This window comes from Epinephelus lanceolatus, chromosome 17, assembly GCF_041903045.1.
Source record: "Epinephelus lanceolatus isolate andai-2023 chromosome 17, ASM4190304v1, whole genome shotgun sequence".
NCBI classification, from domain to species: domain Eukaryota; kingdom Metazoa; phylum Chordata; class Actinopteri; order Perciformes; family Serranidae; genus Epinephelus; species Epinephelus lanceolatus.
Window position 1 is genome coordinate 38,227,468 of NC_135750.1, and position 18,372 is coordinate 38,245,839.

The window sequence follows — 18,372 nt, forward strand, 5'->3', positions numbered from 1 at the left end:
TAATTATTATTTATTTATTTATCACATATTTATTTCCAGAACATAAAAACATTATTTTTAGTTTTTCAGATTGTGTCAAAATAGTCAAACGGATCCATTTGTTTTGTTTTTCTGTTTTTCTGAATAATATTTTTGCCCTTAATACATAGATTATAGTGGTTGCCATATGGTTTAATTTCTTAAAATCCATCATGGAGTTTTAAAAAGGCCTATTTCATGATTTGCTCTCTTTTCAGTGTTTCCTCTCTTTGTCAGATTCTGTGAACCTGACACAAAATTAGTCAATAAATAGAAATTATGCACTTTATCATGGGTAATGTTGCATATTGTACATTGTGAAATACTGATTCCCACTCCTACTATGAATAGTTATTTTTGTCTGTGTCACTCTGTGACCTAATATTGAAGATATACTTCATACATGGGCACCTTCTGCGTGGAGACTTGAAACATCATCCAGCAGAAATAATAGAACTCTCCCCTTCCCTCCTCTCTTCTCTTCTCTAGTGCTAATCACACTACTACTTCCTGCTTCACCACTTCTCCTCTGACCACCCAAACTGTCACATAAGTTAACTGGTTTTAATTCTGTTACACTTTGTTTAACCAAGTAAATTCCTTAAAGCTTTGTTAAAATATTGTCCCTCTTATTTTCCTTACAATTTAACAGCTTGGCTGGAAGAATATAAGTGGGGATGGATTCGGGGGTACTCTCTGATGCCACCATTAGATGGAGAGCGCGTAGAGATGTTGAGAGACGACTCAAGAAAATCAGGACCATGCACACTGAAAAATTTGCTTCCCATTGTTGCAGTCAGGAAAGACAGACTGAATGTAGAGATAGAGTAGCTGAGGCAGTCATAGAAAATAGTGGGAGTGACAGAGAGGAGGCTGGAGGGTTGTTGGAGGAGGACATAGTAGAGATGGACACATCACATTTTGACCAGCAGTCCTTTTCAGTGGATGTGCCTGAGGAGGAGAGTGACTCGGACCAGGATACTGATGAGACAGTGGATTAGTCATGTAATCTAGGGGCCAGTCTTCATAACTGAGCATTAACATTTGGAGTTTCCCTAGTGGCTCTCACGGCTCTTCTTGGTTTGTTAAGATTGTACCATCCTGATCTTCCAAAGGATGCAAGAACCCTCCTTAAGACAAAGATTACTCACAACATACAGGAAAGATGTGGAGGACTATATTATTACATTGGCATCCTGTCATCTTTCAAACAGAAACTGTACCAGGCATGTGAGTCAATCACTAATGGCTGTACCTTAAAACTACAGATCAACATTGATGGGTTGCCTTTGTTCAAAAGTAGTGGGATTCAGGTGTGGCCCATTTTAGGACTCCTCGTAAGTGTTCCAATTAAGGAACCAGCTGTGATTGCATTGTTCTGTGGACCACATAAACCAAAGCCAGCAGATATATTTTTGAGAGACTTTGTTGTTGAGTTGAAAGAGTTACAGAATGGCATTGATTTCGAAGGCAAAAGGATTTTCTTTAAATTGGATTCTGTAATCTGTGATGCCCCTGCCCGGGCTTTTATAAAAAATATTAAGCCTCACAATGGCTATTTTGGATGCGACAAATGTGTGCAGAAAGGACAGTATGTGGGAAGAATGACATTTCCTTTAATCACTTGTCCACTGAGGACAGATGAATCGTTTGCGGAAAAACACGATGAAGAACATCACCTAGATGGCCCTAACACTTTCCATGACTTAAGTATAGGGATGGTATCTCAGTTCCCAGGTGATTATATGCATTCTGTGTGTTTGGGTGTTGTAAGGAAATTTCTGAACATTTGGCTTAGGGGGCCTCTCAAATTCCACTTGCCCGCCAGCATTGTCAACCAGATGTCTGATTGTTTGACAGGTTTACGCAATCATATTCCAGTGGAATTTGCCAGGAAACCCAGAACACTGAGAGAACTTGATAGGTGGAAAGCAACAGAATTTAGGATGTTTTTATTGTACATTGGACCTGTCATTCTGCCTTCCTACCTGGACACAAACATTTACAATAATTTCATGCTGCTGTTTTCTGGCATTGCCATTTTAGTCAGCCCAACACTGTCTTCATTGTACTGTCAGTATTCTGAGACATTGTTGCCGATGTTTGTGACCCATTTTGGCCAAATACATGGCAAGGACTCACTTGTGTACAACGTTCACTCATTAGTTCATCTTGCTCAGGATGTAAGGCTGCATGGTTGTCTGGATAACATTGCAGCCTTTCCCTATGAGAACCACCTTCAAATGCTCAAAAAACTTGTCCGAAAGCCTGAACGTCCACTTGCACAAATTATACGTCGGTTGTCTGAGAAAACTACTTGTCAGACTGATCAAATGTCATACTCTTTAAAAAGGCCTCACTTTGTTGGACCTGTTCCTGATGAACTTGCCTTTAGAGGGGTTCGAGGGCAGTACAGCCAAATGATTACTGACCAATGGACTATCAAAGTTTCAACAGGGGATAATATGTTCATCATTGCAGATGAAATTTGTATGATTGTTAATATTGTTGAGTGTCATGATGGAATCTATGTTGTATATAGAAACTTTTCAGATAAGTCCACCTTTTTTACATATCCCTTTAACTCTGACTTCCTAAATATTTATAGCATGTCACAAGTGTCAGAACAATGCATGTATGCCAAAGTTTGTACAGTTAAGCAAAAATGTGTCCTAGTCCCCCACAGAAGAGGTTTTGTAACCATACCAATTCTGCATAGCCTAAAGAAGTAGATGAACTGGTTTGCTATAGTGGGGTAAGTTGTGGTTAGTTGAGTCATCTTAAAACATCATTCTACACTGAACATCGATGTACTAAGTACAAGTAAGTTTATTTCTTTTTGTCGATACTAAAAAATCTTGGTGGAAAAAATAGCAATACAAATTACTCTTTTCTTTTCTTTCTCTTTTTTTCTAGGATGTTTCATGTTGTTCAGTACTTTGATGCAGCAAAGTCTGTGGTGGTAGTACCTCAGTCATGGTACAGTGCTGGTTTCACCCTCTGGCCAAATTACACAAGTGATGAGCGGATCAATAAAGCTGTGCGGTGTGCAGAGGCACCTGGACAGAACTGGACAAGGCATCCTGTCAGAGTTTTGAAGACATATGGTAAAAAAAAAAAATATTTAAACATCTGGTTATTGTTAGAACTTAATATCTTCCAGAATTTAGCTGTAATTGTGTTTGTCTCTCAAATTAAGATTATGACCTGTAATTTACTAATGTCAATTTTGTTTTAGATGACTACATGTCAGCTTGGCGTGGTATGAAAAAGTCTTTGACCTGTGACACATCTGAGTTGGATTCACATGATGAGGATTCACCGGTTGGCCGTGTTAAGAGAACACCTAAACCAATGTAAGAGGGATTCGATGTATTTGTTATGTTTAAATGCATGCGATTTGAACATGATGTAAAATGTCTTTTTGTGTTTGTGTTTATCCAGCCACTATTATGGTGATACAGAAGAGGAGAGTGACACTGAGTGTGTTCCTAAAAAAAGGCCATATCCCAAAAAGGCTCAACTCCAATAACACACCCTCAGCAGTCATCAGCATCCCCATTGTCATCACGAAGGTAAATATAACCACTGTCTGATTTATCATATTAGATTAGGGTGTTTTCTAATCCTGCAAACCAATCTTTTGTGTGCATTTAAAAAAAAGATTTCTAAACTGCTGAGCTGTTAATTTTTGTTTTTTTCTCTGCACTGCATGATATGACACTAATACAATAGGTAGGAAAATGTACACAACACCATTTATTTTTGTCCTTTCAGCAATGCACCCTCTACAAGGCCATCTTCCTTTGCTGCACCTCCACTTCCACCACAGCCACCTCCAGGGCTATTTTCCATTGCTGCTCCTCCACCACCACCTCCAAGGCTATCTTCCACTGCTGCACCTCCACCATCACCATCTCCTCCAGGGCCATCCGCTCATGCTGCACCTTCTGAGCTCCCTCCTCCTGAGCCGACACTCACAGAGCTGACCTTCTTCGTGACTTCTTATACATCATCCTTCCATCCATCACCTCCTGGGCTGTCCTCGTTTGCACCACAACCTCCACTGCCATCTTTTGAACATTTCCATTCATCTCAGTCCACAAATCCTTTGGAAACCGCCTCGGAAGTGTTCATGCCCACTTTAAGAGCTGGCCGGTCTGGGAGGGAGCCAATTCCCTGCACACGTAAGTGTTAACTAATCCCTCACCTGATGCAATATTGAACTGATCATTTAAACTCATACAATTCTGAATCCTATCAACAAAATGTCATAGATGAATTAAACACTGAAAAAATAACTTCGAATTTAAAAAAAAACATTCAAAAACTGATTCTAAAAGAAACAGCCTAACCCAAAATTAAGTCAGTGAGATTTTTGTCTATAATTTAAAATGACTTGTTTTCCATAGAATTGTTTTGTTTTGCTCTTAGTATCCTCATCATGACCTCTCTAAATTTTGATGTTCTTTTTGTAGCTGCCGAGCTCCACATGCTCACTCTTTTGGAGAACCTAAAACACCAGCTTAACCAACAAAGTTCTGTGATGAATCTCCTCATGTCACGACTGAACGCTGCACGTGAACCAGCATCAGAGATGCCAGACGACATCTCCTTTCCTTTGAGTTCACTGGCTGAGGTGGACTGTTTTGAGGACTGGCTCAATGACCCAGCGAATGCTATGAAGAAGAAACAAATGGTATATATCTTGCAAACACCACGTTAGTTTATATTATGTACTCTCTCAGTGATTTCTTTCTTACTGTTTTTTTCTTCATTGCTAATTCAGTGCCTTATTTTTACAGGTCGCTGTGCTGGCCTCTCTTGGGGGACGTGACATAAAGCATGTCACCTGGAATATCCTGGCACACATTTTTTCATCTAGTGTTGCCAAACAGATAAATTGGAAGGGAGTTAATAATAAAAAGAAGTTCAGCGAGATGGCAACCAAGGCTCTCCTCGCACGTAAGTGTGAATTATATACATATTGCTCCTCAAAATGTCAAATGTCCTCAGCAAATCTAGCCCTGTGTCTTTAGTGGACTTGAGACCAGAAAAAATTAATTCTGTTATTGTCTAAGTAAGGTATAATGTATAGTGAGCCAGTGATTACTAAAAAAATAACTCCCAACAGGGAAATGGAACCCCAATGCATATGCATTGTCTGTTTTCCATAATTTTACCCAGAGTGTCATTGACAAAGGTGTGATTAGTGTGAATGGTAATGACTCAGGCTATATCATATGAGAATACTGAGCAGCTTGAGTTGTCTGCCTGAACCAGCTTGCGGGGGTTGCCTGGTTTCTAATACAGAGCTTTTAACTTCTCCTAAAGTCACAAGATATTTGTTCTCTTATACAAGTGTAGTTTACTATTTCATACAAAACTGCATTGAAAATGCATCAAAATGTTGAGTTGGTCGTTTCTGGACCATAACCTTTTGTTTGCTCTGTGTGTTTTTCTTATTTTAATGTACTGTAGGGGCTGTGCGCAAGAACCATCAGGGGGAAAAGGCAACGGACATGGAAATAAACCACCATTCCATCAGGTGGTTTAATTTGGCTTCTGACCGTGGGGGTGGCCGTAGACAACGGTCACAACAAACTATGTCCCGATGAACTATTCCTAAGTGCCCATTCTGGACTGTTTGACTGTTTGACACCCTTGTGAGTAAGTGCCGGTGGACTGTTCCTAATGGTAATGTTTCCTCTGTGGTTCGTGCTCAGCCTCAGCTTGCATGCATGCATGCATATGTGTGGGTAATTCTGACAAAGAGCTATTTGGTGTTTTTTATGTAAGTCTGACAGAGCTGTTAGGGTTTTAAATGTACATGCAAGTCTGACAAAGAGAGTAGTTTGGGTTTTAAATGTACATTTAAGTCTGACAGAGAGAGCTGTTTGGTGTTTTCATGTACATGTAATTATGAAAAAGACCCTGTTGAGTTTTACAAGTACATGTAATTCTGACAAAGAGAGGTTTGATGTTTTTATGTACATGTAAGTCTGACAAAGAGAGCTATTTGGTTGGGGTAAATGTAAACCTATAAATAAACATTTTTTGAAGACAAATGTGCATTTCTTTGTGCTGTATGTGTACACATTTGGCCCAGATGTAAAATATGAATAACGGATCTGTGCCAGATCCGAACCAAATGTCATAGAGCTTTATTAATTATGCTGGGCCAGAACTGGCCCAAATCTGTTCCTGAGTGTGCTGTATGTGGATTGCATTCGGCCCAGATGTAAAATATGAATCATGGATTTGTGCCGGATCCGAACCAAATGTCATTGCTTTTTTAACTGTACTGGGCCACAACTGGCCCAAGTCCGTTCCAGATCAGTAATCTGTATCTGCGCTGGTATCGGGCCGTTGTGAATAAAGACCCCGGTGCAGACCCGTTTGGCGGATCTGCACCGAATGTTATCCACAGTCTGGCGCAGATCTGCCACAGTGTCATTTTGCTGTCTGGGTAGTCTGGGGCACCATCTACCATTAGGTGTGCTAGCCGCTCCACCCGCTGATCTCCGCAAGGGATGTGAGGACTCTAAAACTTCACCAGGGCCTCCGTCAGCATATGGGTGAGTAGATAATGGCTGAATTTTCATTTTTGGGTGCACTATCCTTTTAAGATAAAGGCGCTAAGCAGTGTGCAGCTGCTCACCCCACCTTCTAAGACATACACTAATGCCGTCAGTCTACCACACAGGGCGCATACAACATTGGGAGCAATCTGGGGTTCAGCATCTTGCCCAAGGATACTTTGACGTGCAGATATCCTCACGAATAAAAGGATTAATTGTTGGAATACATATACAAGTAAGTGTATTTGGCATTGGTAGCACACAATTAGTGGATATTAGGTTTCATAAACTGTATGACTTTCCCAAATTACATTCCCAGTTAACTGGATCAATAACTCCAGTGTACTTTACATTAATGAATGAAAACAGTAAGAGGAAACCACAATATTCTTTGACCTCATTTTATTTAAATGAAAAATACTGTAATCAGTCACTGTCTGCTTGGAGCTGAGGAGAGAAAGAGAGAAATAACATTGATTAATACATTGCATCACAGTCATGCTTACAGTGTGCATTAAAATCACTTACTTCTTTCTCTAGTTTCCTAATTTCCAAGTCCAGTTTCCTTAAGTTTTTTTTTTTATTTGTCTATCAAGCTCCATGTTCTGCAGCTTTCTCTTTTCATGCTGGAGCTTCTCATCTGCCAGCGCTATCTGCTTCTGTAGATGACTTGCATATAGCTGTCTGACAGTTTGTGAATTCTGTACAACACATATCTATTACCACAGCAATTGTGGACACCATGGATGTCCTTCAGGCAATACTCACTATATTTCCAGGCAGGCTGTCAGGCTATTCAGCATCTGTGTCCTGCTACGAATATATTTTCTATGAGAACCACATCACTGACTTCTTATACATTATGGACTTAATTATTTCCACAAGACTGACAGGTTACTTCAGACCTTCTGGAGTCCAGAGACAGAGTCTCCTCCTCATCTGCTGCATCCATCACTGCTGCACATGTGCCTTCACCCTGCCACATTAAATAGAACTTGTATTGACCTAGTGTAAACTTGCAAGACATGTCAGGCATATGCCTTTAATGAATAACACTCACCGGATTATCTTGGTGGCTCCAGAAGGGTCAGTGTGTCACCTGACACTGCAAGACAAACCAAGGTCAGACAGTCCACATAACACCAATGGCTGATTAATGAATGAATAAAATGGGTGATTCCATGTACAGTATACTGGAATAATGTACCTTGTATGAAGAGGGCAGTTTCTGTGTGTGGGACAGTCTGTAGCTGTCCCCCCCTGTATCCCCTCCATCATCAGCCTGCTTTGGTTTTGATCAAGTGCAAGTTCTTCCGCTGGTGTGAAATTGGCTGTTGGTGAGTGTATGTGTTTGACCTCCTCATAAGTCTCCATAATGACACGCTGCTCACTGGGCAAGAAGTAAGCCGCACGTGTCCTCTCCATTGGTGCATCATTGAAACTGTGATCAACCCATGTGGTCTATTTTAGAAAGCCGTGAATGTGCACTTACCTGAATAAGTTACATCTGGCTTGACATAGCCGCTCCTTCTCAGCCTGGCTTGGCGTTTAATTCTACTTTTGAACAACGTCCCTCAGGAATCACAGTCGTAGTCTTACACACTCCTCTCAGCTTCTAATGCAATTACCCACCCATAGTTTTATACAAATGGTGTCTGTCCCCCGACCACCTAAATTATCTAAATCCAAAATTAAACAAAGAGGAGTTATGCATAACAACCTAATAACAATAAAAATCCTCTTCTGTGACAGAAAGACAAAACAGGAGAATTAAATGGGGACTGTTAAATATCAGGGGCCTCATTTATAAAGCTTGCTTATACATAAAACGGGGCTTGAAAGTGGCGTACGCCACTTCCCACGCAAAGGTTGTGATTTATAAAGATAAACTTGGCGGGAGAATGTGCGCACCTGTAAGCAAACTCTGAGTCATGCGTGCGCACATTTTGGAGACACTGGTAAGTGGCGACGCAGACAGCGAGGTGGAGAACTGGAGTCAGATTTTTATTGATGTCTCACACAAATTTAATGTCACGCTATATCCACCTTAGATCCACATTATCATTGAAATTAAATCCAGCAGCCTTATTTTGCGCTTGGAGTGAGTGATAATTGTTTCATAAAAACGTTGTAAAATCAATCCTGAATTGAAATTCTTTCTAAATACGTATTTAATCCGCATTGCCTTTAACGTCTCATTGTCCACTCTGTGAGCGCAGGAGGGGGAGAGGATGGCGCGACTGCATGGAATATATTTATTTATTTAGCTAAATATTTCCAGTGCAATTATCATGTCTCGAAATACAGCCATTAAGCACAACACTCATTACACTCATTTCATCAGCCCTACTTAGACATGTGCTATTCATGACAAAACCGGCATGAAGAAACGTGTTCGCCTATTACACTTTCATCTTTGAATTGTATTTCAAATTATACGTTGTATTTTGGGACAGGGATACCACTGATTCATGCTGTGATTCAGGCCGGGTGTCTGATCAGACTAATTGCCATAAACATATAAATATTGCGGTGACCCTCGTGCGTAATTGCACAAGATGGCACTGGCACATACTCCTTTTTGCCTCCACCTTTAATAAATGTGATTCTTTATGTCGCACATCAATGTCAAACATCCTCAAATTTAAAAGCAACACATTAACTACATGCTTGTAAAGGAGTAGAAATATTTGGTGTACCTTTAGATCACACCACTTTTTTTTTCTCTGTCACTGTCCGTGCAGTCCCACAGACACAGCTGACAGCATCAGCAGCATTGATGTGTTGCCACTTTTTTTGCTTTCTTTTATTAGTGATCCCGCTGCTGTGGCCACCAAATAAAATCTTTCTTTAGTCCTCCACCTCCCATTAAAGGGTCTGGAGCTCAGTCTCGGAGAAATTCCGTTTTTTGGTTCGTTTCTCACACCTGTCGCCGTGACTCACAACAAGAGAACAGTCCGGCTTATTTATATGCAGATCGCATTCATGGGGTGATTTGCATGACCATTTATGGTTGAACTAGGGCGTGTAGAGGGCAGAATATGAGGCGGATCTTGGTGCGCACAACTCCAGGAGGTCTGTGATTTATAAAGAGAACATTGCGTGCAAGTGTGCGTGCGCACGGTTTTATAAATCAGATTATTTTTTCGCGCACGTCATTTTCAGCTTTTGGGCACACATCAACTTTTAGTATGAATCCTAAGCACTCATTTATAAATGAGGCCCCAGGTCTCTAACATCTAAAGCAGTGTTAGTAAACAAATTAATATCAGAAAATCATATTGATTTACTCAGCCTCACTGAAACCTGGCTGTGTCAAGATGAATATGTCAGTCTAAATGAATCCACTCCTCCCTGTAATAATAATACCCACATTCCTCGAGGCAGCGGCCGAGGAGGGGGCGTTGCAGCCATTTTTAACTCTAGTCTGTTAATCAGCCCTGAACCTAAACTAGATTATAATTCCTTTGAAAGCCTTGTTCTTAGTCTTTTACATCCAACCTGGAAAACCATGCAGCCACTTTTATTTGTCATAGTGTACCGTGCTCCTGGCCCGTATTCTGAATTTGTATCTGAATTCTCAGAGTTTTTATCCAGTTTAGTTCTTAAATTAGATAAAGTTATTATTGTAGGCAATTTTAACATTCATGTTGACATTGATAATGACTCCATGTCTACTGCCTTTATCTCATTATTAGACTCCATTGGCTTCAGTCAGGGTGTACATAAACCCACTCACTGTTTTAACCACACCCTCGATCTAGTTCTTAAATTCAACATCGATGGAATCTTTGCTTTAAATTTTGCGACAGCACTATCTGATAAACATCTAGTGTAGTAACTGTTGCTGAATGGTGTGTAATTGAGTTAAAAGAAATCAAAAGTTATTAAATAATGATCTGATAGCGAGGGATTCTGTGGAAAGACTGTTAGGTGATCAATTTCAATTCCATACGTCAGAACTAGATCGAGGGTATGGTTAAAACAATGAGTGGGTTCATGTACACCCTGACTGAAGCCAATGGAGTCTAATAATGAGATAAAGGCAGTAGACATGGAGTAATTATCAACGTCAACATGAATGTTAAAATTGCCTACAATAAACAATCAGATAATAACATACACATGATTGTTTTCATGGTAATGATGAATCATCTCTACGTACTAAAGTTTGTTTTGGAGTTCCATAAGTTTCTGTGCTCGGACCAATCCTGTTCACTTTATATATGCTTCCCTTAGGTAACATCATTAGAAATAACTCTGTAAATTTCCATTGGTATGCGGATGGTACACAATTGTATTTATCGATAAAGCCAGAAGAAACAGATCAATTAACTAAACTCCATAACTGCCTTAAAGACATAAAAAAACCCTGGATGAGCACCAATCTCCTGATGTTAAATTCAGACAAAACTGAAGTTATTGTTCTTGGCACCAAACAACTCAGAGACTCTTTATCTGATGATATAGTTTCTCTGGTTGGCATTGCTCTGGCCTCTAGTACTGCTGTAGGAAACCTCAGAGTAATATTTGACCAAGATTTGTCTTTTAATTCCCATTTAAAACAAACTTCACGGACTGCGTTTTTGCATCTGCGTAATATTGTGAAAATTAGGCCTATCCTGACCCGAAAAGATGCAGAAAAATTGGTCCATGCTTTTGTTACCTTTAGGCTGGATTACTGTTATGGTCTCCGGACCTTAGTACATTTATTTTCTGTGTTTAATGTGCTGTGTACGTCAGTGTGGGAGTTATTCGGCCAGCACCTGTCAATCATTTATGTGTGTGTCTAATTGTCTGCTTTTCTGGAGGGAATCCCCGGAGAACCACGCCTCCAGCCCGCTCTCCTCTGCTGCTGTTCAGTGTTCCCCGCTTGCTGGTCGGCCGGCCCCCTTGCTGTTGTCATCGGTTCCGGCCAATCACCGCTTCGCCGGCCTCTCGTCCGAACCTTTAAAAGCTGCATGGAGTCAATGGCAAAGGCGGCTGTGATTTAATCTGAGCAGTCCGCCTCGCTCCGTTTGTGTTTTCAATTGCTGTAATCTGTTAGTTGTTGTATCTGGGGAATCTGTGGGCTTTAGGATTTAGCTTTGTAGCCTAGCTCCATATCCTTTTCACACACACGTAGATTGTTTGCTGTATAGATCACTAGCTTAATGGGTGTCGGTTGAGTGTTGTTTGTTTTGTCAGGTAAGTCATAGAGCAGACAGGCAGATATGTTTTGGTTTTGTTATTCTGGGTGGCCTTCCGCCACAGTTAGTTAGCTGGGGTGTTTATTTTTTGGTGACAGGTCAGAGTTTTGTTTTAATTGTTTTATGGTTTGCCGTCACCCGCAGCCCTTCCCTGTGTTTGTTGTACTTTAAATGCCTAATTTACCGCTCAGGCTCCTTTCTTGAGGCCCGATTTCCGGGTTGTGTTGCAGAGCCTGTGAGCGTGTTTTCTTTTTGTGTGCCGCTTTCTACTAAAGTGTAGCTTGTATCGTTAATTTATCTTGTGTATGAATAAACAGCAGCTTGCCTTATTCACTTTACATTCATTGTCTGGTTTTATGTTGCTTCCCTTACCCCTAGACTCATACTGGGTTGTTACTAATTCCCTTTTATCAGGTAGCTCCAGTAAGTCTTTAAAAACTCTAGCTAATTCAGAATGCAGTGACACGTGTACTAACAGGAACTAAGAAACGAGATCATATTTCTCCTGTTTTAGCTTCTCTGCACTGGCTCCCTGTAAAATCCAGAATTGAATTTAAGATCCTTCTCCTAACTTAAAAAGCTCTAAATGGTCAGGCTCCATCCTATCTTAGAGAGCTCATAGTGCCATATTATCCCACCAGAACACTGCGCTCTGAGAACACAGGGTTACTCGTTGTCCCTAAAGTCTCCAAAAGTAGATCAGGAGCTAGAGCCTTCAGCTATCAGGCTCCTCTCCTGTGGAATCATCTTCCTGTTACGGTCCGGGAGGCAGACACCGTCTCCACATTTAAGACTTTCCTCTTTGATAAAGCTTATAGTTAGGGCCGGCTCAGGCATGCCTTGTACCAGCCCCTAGTTAGGCTGACTTAGGCCTAGTCTGCCGGGGGACCTCCTATAGTACACCGAGATTTCACACAGAGAGCTTTCCAGTGATACCACACACATCACTGTGCTGTCATCCCATCACGCTATAAGTACAGATTGATTGTCCACAAAATAAAAACCTGACAAATTTCTTTACAATCCATCTTGTTATCAGTCAATTCATATAGTGAGGAATATCGTATCTTAACACGTCTTAGGCTTGCATGTGTTTCTCCCTGTCTATCCACATTTGTAGTCCGGCTTTCAAGATGCAAACATCTCCATATTGTTTAGTTGACACTTGTCAATCTTTGTATGACAAGACCAGCATACTTCACCTTTGCGCACCCAGACAACTGTAGCTTAATTATGCATGGGTGACAGGGCTGTAGTCACCATATACATTGAGAGGGACATCATATGGTAGAATATGTCAACTTCCAACTTGCTATGGTGAGATACATGTAAAAATGTAAGAATTTAGACACAGATTTGTTTTTTTCATTGATATAAAAATTAATATAAAATACAGGCACATAGGACATGAAATGATGGCAAATCTGGTTAGCCCAGATTGTCCTGAAAAAAGAAACAAGATATAGCATGTGTATGTAGCCTTTATAATGACTGTGATATGAGCTTAAAAGTAAAGGCAGTAAAAATACCCCAAAAACACCTAGGGCCCTGTGATGGCCGCACTTGCAGCCACACAGCTGCATTAAAGTCTGTATCCCAGCTGGCACTCACACTTTGGTTTCTTTTACATTTGTAGTTCATTTTTTCCTCATTTAGCTTATCTTAATTACATCTCACATTACAAACAAATAAATGACAGCACATTGGATTTTGTTTCATACATCATACTCATTTTATTTTACAGTTTTGACAGTACATTATTTTCTATTTGTAGCGCACACATTCGGTTAACTTTTGTACAGTCACTAGTTTCTTTAAGTTGTTCTAATTTTCATTTCTTGAGTTACCAGTGTGGAGGTGCTGCTCCTGAAGGACATCTGGCCACGTCCGAGCAAAGGATGTGCCCCAGGAACTGAAACTGTTAAATACAGGAAGTGGCCAATTGGGCCGTACCAATTCCTGCCACCTCATAGGGAGGAACTGTTTATTTTCAGTTTAGTTATATTGTTTGTTTGTCTTTATTAAATATTTAGTTTTGGTATTTTTGGTTTGGTTAATTTAGTTGAGTTAACCTTTTTTTGGGGAATTATTCTGTTTTGTTATTTATTGCTTAGTTGGTAGTGTTTGTCTGTCTGTCATCTCTCTTGTGTCTTAATGGTCTGATCAGCCAGTATATATCTTCCCCATTGTGTCCACTTTGTAAGGTCTGTTGGTGGTGTTAAGGTCACTTCAGATGAGTTCTGTTTATTTAACCTCTTTTATGGGCCCAGAACTTTAGTTATATATTTTGTCATTTGTACTTTTTTTTTTTTTTGCATTTTTTTGGGTAAAATAAAAGCCCTCTTTTGAAAACCACCTGAGTCTCCTCTTGTCTGCCAGCTTGGTCCCTTACAGGCCCATAGGGTTAAAAATAGAATGAAAAAATACTACTTTAATACCTACAAAGATGAGGAAAATGCTGAGTAGCCATATATACATTATCATTATTATTAACCCCATCCGTTTGTACGTGTGCACTGGTTATGTGAATGCCATCTGCATCCCTATAATCTGCAACTAAGTCTGGAATTCAGATAATATTTTGAATATCTCTTGTACTTTACGTCTTGCATAATTTGTATAACAAACTTGAATAGTATTTTGTATGTCACTTGAATCTGTATATAGTATTTGTATGTCATTTGTATCTGAAAAATTTGTACAATCTGTCAATTGTACGTATATTGTTTTGATGTGTATAATGAAGAACGTCATTCTGAGCCAGCAAATGCTTGAAACAAAGCATAAGTTAGACATCATTGCACTTTGCTTTTCACTGTTCTCTTTATTGATACATTCTGGGAATTTCACCCAGAGAGTATACCCTCAATATATATATTCACACACGCAAGTTCTTAGATAAAGAAGGAGGAGCAGAGACGTGCGTTTCAAGTCTAATGTGCAAAAAATTTATTAATTAAGAAAACAATTAATTTAACTGTTATATCCTGTTGAAAAGGAAGAGACCGTTATTTAAAAAAATATATTTTCTTTATTACAATATAGGTGTTAAATATCCTAAATCGATTACGGGGAGTTCATTACCAGCACAGGGGGGAAGGGTGCCCAGGAAACCACAGATTTGGGGGGAGTGAGGGGAGAGGGAAGGGTGCTTCACCACCACCACCTGTGTGTCATGCGACGTAACACTGCAAGACAAAAACACACACGATTAGCAGGGCACAACAAAATGGCATGCAGTAACAATGGTCACTGTTAGAAAAATGGCACACGGGTTAGAGGCACAATGGAAGGCATGCAAGACAAGCTGAAGGAAGAGGTGAGCCCTCCACCCAATCACCCACCACCCGTGGGGCCTAGCAACCCAACCAGCCTACTACTAGCAAGAAACCCCCGATTTCAAGAATGGCACTATACAGTTGGTTTGGCAAATGTTGAAACAGACTCAGGCCACTGTTACCGTAACACAGAACTAACAACTTAACTAACCCAATAAGACCCAAAAGAAATTATTAAAAACAATAAAACCAAAAGCAAATTACAGAAAATACACACTGGTAATCCGAGACAAAGTATACAATAAATAATTAGGGGACAAAAAACAGCAGTGGCAGAGCTCCTCCTAATAAAAGTAAAACAAAGAGCAATATTAGCTTCAGGTCTGTACGACTGTAAGCAAGGTAGGCTCCTAGGAGCTATGCTGCATTACCTCAGACAAATAACATGGAGCTAACTCATCCGCAAGCCATCGTCATGTTACCCTGCTCCTATGAGGAGAAGCGCACGTCAGTGTTTTGATATAGCGTACACTATAATATGTATGTGAATTTAAGTTGGCGTCTATGAAGGGCATACCTTTAAACATCCAGTTACATGTGATCGTCAGGGCCCATACGCACGCCACACTTGTCGGCCTACACGTGTGTTGTATAACTGCAGTGAGGGAGGCTAACACAAACCCCGACCCGCTTGCGTATACCCGTCACAGCACCTACAGAGAGGCCAGCGAAATCCTAATAAATCTACATGCATAACTACATCTACACAGAACCGAGAAAAAAAAGAAACATACCTTAGTCTGATGTAAACCCTTCAACAGCGGTACCGAAAACAGGAAGTAGCGAGGCAGCGCTCACCTAGCTAGCTATGACTCCTTTTAAGGGAAGGCTAGATTGGAAACAGCTGATATCTGTTTACTTCCTGTCTAAGGTTACGGGGTGGGACAAACAGAAAAAGCGCCACTCACTACATAAACATGGAAGTTTGTCCTTCAGATGCTAGTGATTGTGAGTGTAATCTGGGTGAGTCAAACCGTTTGTAGCTGCTAACATTAGCAGCTACAAACAGTTTGACTCACCAGTCCATGCGTCTGCTAAACACTCATTCGTCGCGGGTTTCAGCACGGCGGTTTCGGCACGGTAAGAGGCTCCTACAAGTTGATACATTGTTTAGCCATCAGTTATCACTGAAACGGGAAAAGTAGCGAAGTTAGTACAACCAACCTGTAGCTTGTCTCTCATGCAGCTTCCCCACTGCTCCTGCTGAGACTGAACCACAGCAGCTGAATACATACACGTGATCGGCCACGACAACGTCGACCCACATGACGTCACCACGTCCCAACATCAATAACTAGACGCCTCTTGATGTCTCTTGTCAATAAAATGGGATTTATCACCCGGATTACACCCTCCCCGCTTAAAACCATGCACCTCTGGTGCATGCTAAACCACATGGACACGGGAACATACAATAGTGTTGGACGCAGGACTGGTAAAAGCTTCACCGTACGCATCTGCCAAACTATGGAAAAGTGTTTGCACGACAGAGATTAAAGGTTTACCCAACCCGAAGTACTGCAGATGCTTGGGTGGTTGTCGCTGCCTCGAGGAATGGCGTATAGACTGGACCGGCTCAACAACATCTACATCATCCCCACCCCCAGAGTTTGTGACAGCGACAGGTGTTTCCGCGGCCGAGTTAGGGGATGTCTCTACTGGGCCAGTCCATCACCGAGCAAAGTCCCGCCCAAGAAGTGAAGTCTCGCCCAGATCTCACTGAGGAAACGGTGCCGTCTGCCCCCAGTACAGCTATCCCTGCACAGTTACCCAATACTGCCACCTTCAGTCCACTTCAAGGTGCTACAGCCATGGCACAGGATTCAAGAGACGAGTTGCCACAAAACCTTTCCACCCTGTGTGCTCAGGGCACAGCACGGCCGTCATTTCCCACAATGACTCTTCCTGATCTCAACCCACCAGGAATACAACGGTATGTTGTCGAACACATTGTGAAAAGTGATGAAAATACAATCCATCTGTCCACACAGAGACTCCGATCGTTTTCTGGTCGTGTTCCAAGACCACAGCATGAATCTGATTACGACGCCTGGCGAAAGATCCTGCTGTTTCAGAACTACAACGCTCCAGGAAAATACTGGAAAGTTTACTCCCACCAGCAGGGGATATGGTAAGGCACCTCATGCCAGAAACACCACCAATGGTTTATCTCCAGATTCTTGACTCCGCGTATGGAACGGTCCAGGACGGCGATAAGCTGTACGCCAAGTTTATGGAGCTGTACCAGGACGCGGGTGAAAACCCATCTGCATACTTGCAACGCCTGCAGGTTGCACTAAATCTGGCTGTGAAGAGGGGAGGAGTCCCAGCCACTGAACTGAATCGACATCTGTTAAATCAGTTTTGTTGTGGCTGCTGGGACAACACACTCATATTAGAACTCCAGCTCAAGCGGTGCAAGTCTAATCCCCCATCTTTTGCTGAGTTGCTGCTGTTACTTCGGACGGAGGAAGATCGAAGGGCTGCAAAGGTTCAGCGTATGAAGCAGCACCTCGGCTCAAAGACCCGGGCCAGGGCGCATGCTCAATACGTTGCTGCCACTCCAGAAGAGGCTAAAGTCGATGCACTGACTATCATCATGCAGCAGCTAACCCAGCAGCTTGCCGACATTCAAAAGCAGCTGGCGTCCCTTACTGCCCAGTCTCATCCAAAGCAGCCCACGTCATCCAATCCAACTCACGTCAGCCGGCTCAGTGAAAGCATGAAATCCACCAAAATAGCCTCTCGTCCCTCTCACAAGACTCCATCATCCGGTCCAAAGCCAGGTTATTGTTATAATTGTGGAGAAGATGGACACATAAAACCCAACTGTGACAACGATCCAAACCCTTCACTTGTAGCTATGAAGAAGAAACAGTTCGCTGAGAAACAGAGAAAATGGTCAAGGTCAAGCCCTCACGGTGCCTCGTCTTTAAACTAGATCAGGTTCCTGTTGAGGGACAAACAGTAACTGCTGAGGACCAACAACGTCCCATCAAGCAGACATCAGCGAAACCAGCGAAGTGTATGGGCCAGTCACGTTCCACTTCCACCGAGGCTATTCCCCTGCCAAGAGGTTTAATCGGGTCCAGATGCACTGGCCAAGTGAGCATAGCTGGACAAGAATTTTCATGCTTGCTGGATACTGGATCGCAAGTAACAACCATACCCATCTCGATCTACAATCAACATTTTGCACATCAACCTGTCAAGCCACTGTGCGACTTGCTACAAGTAGAGGGTGCT

The 18,372-nt window shown here is 41.6% G+C and overlaps 1 protein-coding gene across 1 annotated transcript; it reads left to right on the forward strand.

Moving 5' to 3' along the window:
• Nucleotides 1–2,659: 2,659 nt before the first annotated feature.
• LOC144458441 (uncharacterized) lies at nt 2,660–5,677 on the forward strand. The gene is made up of 8 exons (XM_078160940.1): nt 2,660–2,841; nt 2,935–3,125; nt 3,257–3,374; nt 3,463–3,501; nt 3,796–4,205; nt 4,497–4,717; nt 4,824–4,983; nt 5,500–5,677. The coding sequence occupies exons 2-8, from the start codon at nt 2,936–2,938 to the stop codon at nt 5,634–5,636; spliced, it is 1,275 nt and encodes a 424-aa protein (XP_078017066.1). The 5' UTR covers nt 2,660–2,841; nt 2,935; the 3' UTR covers nt 5,637–5,677.
• Nucleotides 5,678–18,372: the final 12,695 nt, after the last annotated feature.